This window comes from Ailuropoda melanoleuca, chromosome 7 (assembly GCF_002007445.2).
Source record: "Ailuropoda melanoleuca isolate Jingjing chromosome 7, ASM200744v2, whole genome shotgun sequence".
Taxonomy (NCBI): Eukaryota; Metazoa; Chordata; class Mammalia; order Carnivora; family Ursidae; genus Ailuropoda; species Ailuropoda melanoleuca.
In genome coordinates this window covers 140845073-140853409 of record NC_048224.1, presented here as the reverse complement: position 1 = coordinate 140853409, position 8337 = coordinate 140845073, and the positions used below count along the sequence as shown (strand labels likewise).

The 8337-nt window shown below is 60.2% G+C and overlaps 1 protein-coding gene across 1 annotated transcript in view; it reads left to right on the top strand.

Moving 5' to 3' along the window:
* ADPRHL1 (ADP-ribosylhydrolase like 1) overlaps positions 1 to 7026 on the top strand; it is a 24772-nt gene extending 17746 nt beyond the window's left edge. Inside the window, exons 5-7 of the mRNA XM_002925955.4 lie at positions 2882 to 3009; positions 4247 to 4379; positions 5128 to 7026. Of these exons, the coding sequence (XP_002926001.1) occupies positions 2882 to 3009; positions 4247 to 4379; positions 5128 to 5285 (419 nt within the window). The 3' untranslated portion in view covers positions 5286 to 7026. The remainder of the gene's footprint in view (positions 1 to 2881; positions 3010 to 4246; positions 4380 to 5127) is intronic.
* Positions 7027 to 8337: the final 1311 nt, after the last annotated feature.

The window sequence follows — 8337 nt, the reverse complement described above, 5'->3', positions numbered from 1 at the left end:
TTTTTAATTTCTGTCAGATTCGCTCTCATTTCTGCCCTTAGGGATTCTATATTCTCAGCAACGCTTTCTCTGATGCTTTTTTCAAGTTTACTCATCATCTTGACCATTGTTGCTCTGAATTCCATTTCTGATAATTGGGATACATCCATATGTATTAATTCTGTGGCCGAGGCCAATTCTGTGGCAGAGGCCACAGACTCATTATCTTTTCTTTGCTGGGGGGGACTTCTCCTTCTCGTCATTCTGATGAAGAGAGATTGCAGGGTTGTCCAGAGCCCAAGTGTTGACTGGGACCCAGGCCGTGCGCCCTTGTTTTATAGAGATCTTAGGGATGTGGGCTTCTTCCTTAAAGAGTTTATTTATTTATTTGAGAGAGAGAGAGACAGTCAGCAAGAAAGGGAACCCAAGCAGAGGAGTGGGAGAGGAAGAAGCAGGTTCCCGGTGGAGAAGCCCGATGAAGGACTCCTTACGGAGCGTTGTGATCACACCCTAATCCGAAGACAGGTGCTTGGTGACTGCGCCACTCAGGCGCTCCGGGTTGTGGGCTTCTTGATTTTTCAGCCTGCCTTCTGGGGGAGGGGCCTGCCTGCAGGTACTCAGAAAACCCTGTTTGGGTAGAGTCTCTGTGTCCCTTGCGAGGGGGGATGGGGATGGGCACCCTGTGAGCCGGTATTTCCGGGCTTTTGTTCTCTGGCGGCTTTCCCTGGCGGTTTGCTATGCCTCTTCTGAGAGAGCAGCAGCGGCTGAAATTCAGCCTCTGTCTCAGAACAGAGGGATCGCGGATCGTTCTCCACTGATGTTCTGGCCACTTTAACTCTGTTTCTGTTGGTGCTGCTCAACCCTGCAGCATCCCGGGCTGTGCGCCCCACACCCGGCGTCCCAGCCCTCACTTCCAGGGCCGGCACGTCTCTGTCCTTTGTGTTTCCAACCCCGCCCGCCGCCAGCCGCCCCGCGCGGGCTCCCGGAGCTCCCCGTCTCAGTCTGGTGTCTCACGGGTGCTGACCGCGAGTCCGCCTGCTCCCCCGTGCAGGTGGCCCTCCGGCCGCCAGCCGCCCCGCGGACGCTCCCGGAGCTCCCGGTCTCAGCCTCGATCCAGTGAGCACACCGGAGCTCCGGAGCTCCGTGAGATGCTTGGTGGTGCACGCTCCCGGCTCACGGACTCAGTCTGCCGTTTCCAGAGTGCGGGTCCGCGGTCCGCCCGCTCCCCGGTGCAGGTGGCCCGCCAGCCGCCCTGCGCGCGCGCTCCTGGAGCTCGCGTTCTAAGTCTGTTGTCTCGCGGGTGCCGTCCGCGAGTCTGCCTGCTCCCCCGTGCAAGGTGGCCCGCCAACCGCCAGCCGTCTCGCGTACGCTCCCGGAGCTCCCTTCTCAGCCTGCTGTCTCAAGCGTGCGGGTCCGCGGTCTCATTCTAAATATCTTGGAGAAGCTTCCAGAACAACTTGACAAGGAGACCTCTGCCTCTCCTTCCGCCAGCTCGTAGCGCTGGGAAACTCTTATCCACCGGGCCCCGTTCCGATGGGAAGCAGAGAACCTTGTGTCCACTGTGAACTGGAGTGTCCCCCTATAAACTTAATTATAGAACAGAGCTCTACGCTGGCTGCCTTTTCAACTGGCTTAAGTCACTCTTACCCAGAGGTCTCTGCACCAGGCGAGGCTGTCTGTGGTCACCTCCTCCCACCTGGGAGAGACAGGTCAACAAGGCCGAGTGTGGGCCATGCAGTGACTGCGTTCACGCTGTGTCGGGGACGGCCCCCAGAGCACTGGCCTCTCCCAGGATTTCTCGCAGAGCAGCCATTGGGGATGCTCCTGGACGGGAATGGGGAGGACAGGCATTGGTCAGAAAATTTGACATTTTGTTCTTTGTTTGATTTTAAATGTGTTCAACCTAGACTTTTATGACCTCCTATGACACATACCCTTTTTAACAGAAACCCAAAATTATCCAGAGAAAATCATGTTCGGTTCTTCCAGGGCCTTCTGCTTAGTGGGGACAACGCCCATTGGCAGTAGAGACAATGGCAAAGCAGTTCCCTGCTTTCCTGCTTGGATGTCTGTTCCCAGAGTCGGCTGCCCAACGGCCGGGACAGAGGTGACCACACGCAGGCCCAGTCCTCGTCCCTGCAAGGCAGCTGGGACTTCCCGTCTGACCCTGTCATCTTGCCTCAACCTTAGGGCAGCTTTGCTTTTAGTTCTGTAAAGCAGACTCGGGCCAGCTTTTCCAGGGCCCTGCGGTTCCCTCAGGACCTGGAGCCCCGCTCCAAGACCTGTCTCAGGGCCTGTCTCCAGCCCCCGAGCCGTCCCCTCTCCCCAGAGCAGTGGCTGTGCCTCATGGGCCAGGAGCTTCCCTCATGCTGGCGAGGAGGCCACCACGGTGTGCCGACCCAGCTGCCCGCTGGAGGGACACCCAGGGGCTCGTGCCCCCACAATTGCGCCCGCATAGCTGCGGCCATGAACGTCCTCGTCACCCTGTGATTTTGCAAAGTCCTTTCAATGCCTCTGGGGCTTGGGCGTCAGGCGGTTGGTCAGGAGTAAGGGTTGTGCGCCGGGCAGTCAGCCGGGAGTAGAGGAACGTCTCCTCCCAGGCTGGGTTGCATCAGGGAAGGGATACAGCTTGGAATTTTCAAGGGATGCTCTTGGAAGGACTGCGATCCCAGCCTGGGCTTCGGAACAGAGTCGAGCAAGGCTTGGGGTCACTTTGTCCCCCGTCTCCACCTTCCTCACTATGGTTTCAAAGTAGGAGCGACACAAGCATTGCCAAGCCGCAGAGCCGTCGCCACGGTGGGGCTCAGCCCTCCACCTCCGGCCCCTGCCCGCGCGCCACCCGCTGCCCCCACGCCCCAGCCGGCGGCGCTCGTGTGCAGCCCGCCCTCTTCTTTATGTTTAGAATACCAGGAGCATTGGTTTTACTTTGAAGCTAAATGGCAGTTTTACTTGGAGGAGAGAAAGATCAGCGAAGACACGGGAAACAAAGCCACCTTCCCGGACCGCTATGATACAGAGGAGAGGGACAAGGTAAGTCTCCCCACATCTGAGGGGTCGGGACAGTAGTCTGGGCCCCACTGCCCAGGGTCCCGCTGAGGAGCCGCGGCAGCGGGGCTGTGTTTCTGCTGCATTTAGAGCCCTGCCTGGGGGCTTCCCCCGCAGCAACGAGGAGCCTGGAGCAGCTATGGGGGTGGTGGTGGAAACCTTCCTGGAGGAAGCATGTTTGAAACAGATAAAGATATTATTTTTCCATTTTCTCTCATTAAAAGCGTGGTATGTGCTAAATAATTTGAAAATACGATTGTTGAAGATGTTCTATTCCACTTCATTTTTTCTAGGCACTGGGACTTAAAGGTGTACATGACGCACAAGGTCGTGCACACCATCACCCTTCCTTGTGCTGAGAAAACCCCTAACTGGCTGACATTGTCAGCATCGGGTTTGGTAGCACAAGGGAAAACACTGAGTCACCGTGGCTTAGCCAAGATAGACACTTATTACCCCAGGTCCACGGATCCCAAAGCAGAGTGGGAAGTCCCTTGCAGTGAGGAGCTGAGGACACTTCTGTGTGGCTCCTATGCCTTCTGAGGGCACCACTGTCGTCCAAGCTGGCTGCTCCAGCTCCGGCCAGCACATCTGCATTCCAGGTGTCAGGATGGTGCAAGGGGAGGGGGAGGGGGAGGCCCACCCTTCCTCCTCAGGTGCTCCCTACCGGCCCTCTGTGTGCCCCCCATGCCCCCCCCAGATGCAGGAAGGCCCCCACGTGCGGTCCGGCAGGTGGTGGTGCTACTGCCCCAACCAGCACTGAATCTGTGGCCAGGGCACAGGGGTGTGACCGGCCAGTCTCCACCTCCCGGCCCCTGCCCGCTCCCAGCTCTCTCCACCCTTTCCGTTCATGACGCACCCACGGGGCTTCATTTGGAACCACCACCCAGCCCTGCATTAGGGCCTTGGCGCCCACTGCCCCATGCTCTGCTCAGACGAGGGTTGCGTGGGCTCTATCGCCGTAGACTTGGCGGCCACCCCAGCATGTGGTCAGGTTTGTTTGTCTTTGGAATGTCTGCATCCATAGGAGCCGCAAGAAGTGGCTCCTTCCTGTGCACGGTCACCCTCAGCCCTGGGGCAGCGCCTGGCACACCGGCGGTGCCCCACAAGCACGCAGCGAGTACGTGGACGGCAGGGCCCTGGACGAATCCAGGAAGCACATGTTCCAGCTGACACTGGCTCGACTGTCACGCATGACCCTGACCCCCGGCTCTTCCTCCAGGCCTACCGAAGATGGAGCTCGGAAGGCCGAGGGGGCCGGCGGGGCCACGATGCCCCCATGATTGCCTACGATGCTCTCCTAGGAGCTGGGGACAGCTGGACGGAGCTCTGCCACCGGGCCATGTGTCACGGAGGTGAGATCGCCTTCTTTAATGGTCTTGGGTTCCGGGCGACCAGCACCCTCTTGTCACCCCAAAGCACCCTCCTGGGATGTCCAGGGCTGCTGGTGTCAAGGGACCGGCCTCCTGACCCCCCTGGATGTGTGTCCTTCTCTGGGTGGGGTGCTGCCTCGGGTGGCCATTTGAGTCTAAGCTCATAAGAAAACGGCATCTGCAGGAGCCGGGGTGAGCATCCCTCTCCTTCAAGGCCACTGGGCTAAGAGTGGGGGTCCTGCTGGTACGGGCCCCACACAGTTCTGTGGACTGTGTAGCCAGAGAGAGCTCTGTAGCACCTTACATCAGGCAGCCGCCGGTTCGAGCCCTCCAAGAGTGGCCGTGACTGTCCCACGGCTGCGCAGGCGGGATTTCCCCGCCTCCCGGTGCCCGCTCTTTCCTGCGGGTGTGAAATGAGGGGATTCCCAGCAAGCACCACCTCGTGCTGAGCACGGGGTCTCCATGGGCATCCGAGCCCCTCAGGTCCTGACACCATTACTACCCTACAGACGTGGTCTCCCCGAGCACCTGGACCCCAGGACAGCACGGGCATCTGCACACACTCACGCATGTCAGGGTGTGCAAAGAGGGAGGGAGGGAGCTGCCCAGAGGGTCTCTGAGATGGTCCCTTGGCAAACCGGACCCACAGGCAGTGGCTAGTGCCAGATCCCGGCGCCACACCCATCGGCCTTGACCCTGGGGCCCCTGAAGACCTGTGTTTCTGTTCCAGGCGAGAGCGGGGCCACAGGGACTATCGCGGGCTGCCTGTTTGGGCTGCTGCACGGCCTGGATGCGGTTCCCACGGGCCTGTACCAGGATCTGGAGCACAAGGAAGAGCTGGCGCGTCTGGGTGAAGCTCTGTACCGGCTGTCCACGGAGGAGAAGTAAAGCCCTCCCGCCACTGTCCCTTTGCGGGGAGCCGCATCCAGCTCTGGCTGCCCCACGGCCCTCCTGGTGTGCGCCGTGCCTAATTGGCCATAATTACATTTTAACTCTCTCCTCCCCCTGACGTCACAACTACCTGCTGTAGGAAATGCACTGTCTGTCCCACAAGGATGTTTGTCCTGCCCTCACGTGGCCCCAGGGCATCACTGGCCCCACCCTGGGTCTGTCGCCCCGAGGCTCCAAACAGCAGCACAAACAGTCTCGGGGACAGTCCGTGTATTTCACTCCGTGCACAACTAATGCTGCTCGCTCACTGATGTCGACAAAGCTAACCACAACGGCCGTACGTGGACAGGGCGTGTGCCCGCACGCTCCTGGCCTCAGGCACCGGCAGCCAGAAGCACGCGCTTAACCTCCAGCCGACGTTTTTAATCACACTAGATCCTAAAAACCAACCCCTTTGGAACGAGTGCCTGAGAAAACCGGGAAATAAAGGGTCCGCATGCGTCTCCCGCATCTCCTTCCGTGTGGTCTGCAGTTGTCACGCAGGCCTGACAGGCCCAGCCTCGGCCCCCACCTGCTCCATCGGGCCCGCTGCTAAGGACACGGAGCCGCTCCCCGTGGCTGGGGTGTCTCTGGCGGCGAGTCCTGAGAGAGAGGACGCTCGCTCTTGCTAAAAATAACCCCAGACACAGTCTTTCTGAAGTGGCATCTGGTGTGGATAAAAGAGCAGTTGGTGTTTCACATTTAACACAGCGCTTTGGTGGCTTGGCTGGGGCCGGCCCCGCGGTGGCCTCCGAGCGTGGCCGGCGGCCCCCAGAGCCCGCGGGGTCACCCCCTCGCTTCTCAGGACAGCGTGAAGGCTTCGCGCCGGCCGGCGGGCGAAAGATCCAGGGGCGGCCGGCAAGGAGGGTCCCAGTAACTGAACTAACCCTCGCTGCTGCTGGGGCTTTTCAGTGGGAAGCGGCAGAAAGCCACGCGCAGGGCGGCCCCTCGGCTGGGCCGCCCAGGCTGCGGGCGGGGACACGCCCAGCACGCCCTTCAGGAGCAGAGGCCCGAAGGTAAGCTGGCACGCTCACTGCTGTCGAGCCGGGGCCCAAGGACTGCGGCGGCCAGAGGCCAGCCCCAGGGGAGGAGCCCGGGGGGGGGGGCGCGAGGACACCCGGGCTCCATCACGCTGGCAGTTGAGGAGAACCCAGCCCATCCTTGAGAATCAGGAAGTGGGTCTATTTACAGGTTGATGATAAAACATTTAAGCAAAAATTCACGGGACTCCTGAAAGGAGTAGACTGTCTCCCCTTCTCACTGCAGAAAAATGCACGCACTGAAGAAAATGAGACCATAAACACGGTGAGGTGAACGGCGCACCTGCTCGATTTTACATTAAATACTTGTGATTTCATCCTTACTGCAAATGGGATGCAGGCGCACAGCTTCTGAAACTCGTGCGTCCACGGCGGTGTGTGCAGAGCAGGGGGCTCCAAGCCCTCAGCCAGAGTAGCACTCCCAGCCCCCCAGGTGGCCCCAGAAGCCGCCTCTCACGTGTAATCCGGGAGCATCTGCACACACATGCACGCGTGCACTCCTTTCCCTTTGGCATTATTGGACCCCGGTCTTTTTAGACACTGCACGTTCTTGTGCAACGTGATTCACGTTACTCGGTTGTTCCCACTTCTGCCACCCCCACGTCTGTTTCGGAATGTCGCCTCCCATCCCTCCTGCAAGGACATTGGTCCCTGAGGTAGGCCAGCAACTTTGCGTTCTGCGTGGTGGGGGTGTCAGGCAGCGGCGGGTCCTCCTCGTGTAGATGGCGTCCTCCCCCCGCCCCCCCACCCCAGCTCAGCGCACGGGCACGTGGGCTCAGAGGCTGCGGCTCCGGAGGTAGCCCTGACCGTGCTGGGCAGCGCCGGGCCCATCGGGAAGGGTTTGCTTTCTGGCAGCCCCGTGCCCTCAGGGGCGGGCGCCGCTTGGGCCCATGGCTCCACTTTCGGAGCAGGTCCCCTGCTCTGCTCCCAGGCGTCTAGACTTCAGGCTGATGGATTAATGCACGTCCCCAGGCTCTTGGGGTAAGAGGTTTGGCACTTAGATTTTGAACCCTGTTCCCAGGGTTTTTGTATCTGGAAGCCAGATGGGAGGTTTGGCAGACACACTGCCCCTCTGACAGCCAGGGGCAACCCACCCAGCAAGTCCCCTGACGAGATCGGAAGGGTCCACTCACAGGGTCCAACTGCACAATGGCCTCAGACCAGTTCTCTGGGTCCGACCCCTCTGTGGGGCGGGGGTCCCCCAGGTTGAGGGTGGGGCAGCAGTGGGTGCCATCACTGACTGTTGGGCATAGGACGGTGGGAGCTGTTCGTGAACTAGACCCAGTGGGCCTGACAGCCCAGCCCCACTTCTGAGCTGCCCGCCAGCCTTCCGGAGGCAGTGGCACTTGTCCTCAGCCGCAGGCCCACGGGCAGCTGGAACAGACAGCAAAGGAGGCTCAGCCAGGTGTCTGCAGAAGGAGCTGGAAACACCCCTGTTTCCGAGGAGGCCACTGGGGACACAGGGCCTTCTCAGGGCCACAGCCCAAGGGGACACGGACACAAGGAAGACCCCCAGCCCACCTGTTGGCCCTCCGTCCTGCGTTCATCCTGCCCCATTGTAATCGCTTGTTTTCAAGTACATTAAAACACAAAAAGCCACAAAGTGACCCCAAAAGCTCCCTTCACCAGCTGCACCAGCTGTTCACATTGGGCTGACTGCTGCTTGCGAACACTGGGCCACACTGCCCGCTGTCCCTCTCAGCAATGCAGACAAACGTGCCCAGCAGCAGCCGTACCCCGGGAACGAGGGAGGGGTGCCCTAGAACCCTCTGGCTGCCTGCATCTACCCCACGGACTCCATCAGCCAGAGCTGGACCGACGCCCCTCTCTCCCTGCAGCCCGCCAGCTGGCAGGCTCGGGTGCAGGGCTGGGGACACCCCAGCCCAGACGGCAGCCCACCATTTCCAGCCGGATTTATTTCTAGGAAAACACAGGGGCTCGGGTTCCCTGACCCGGACTCCCGCACAGTT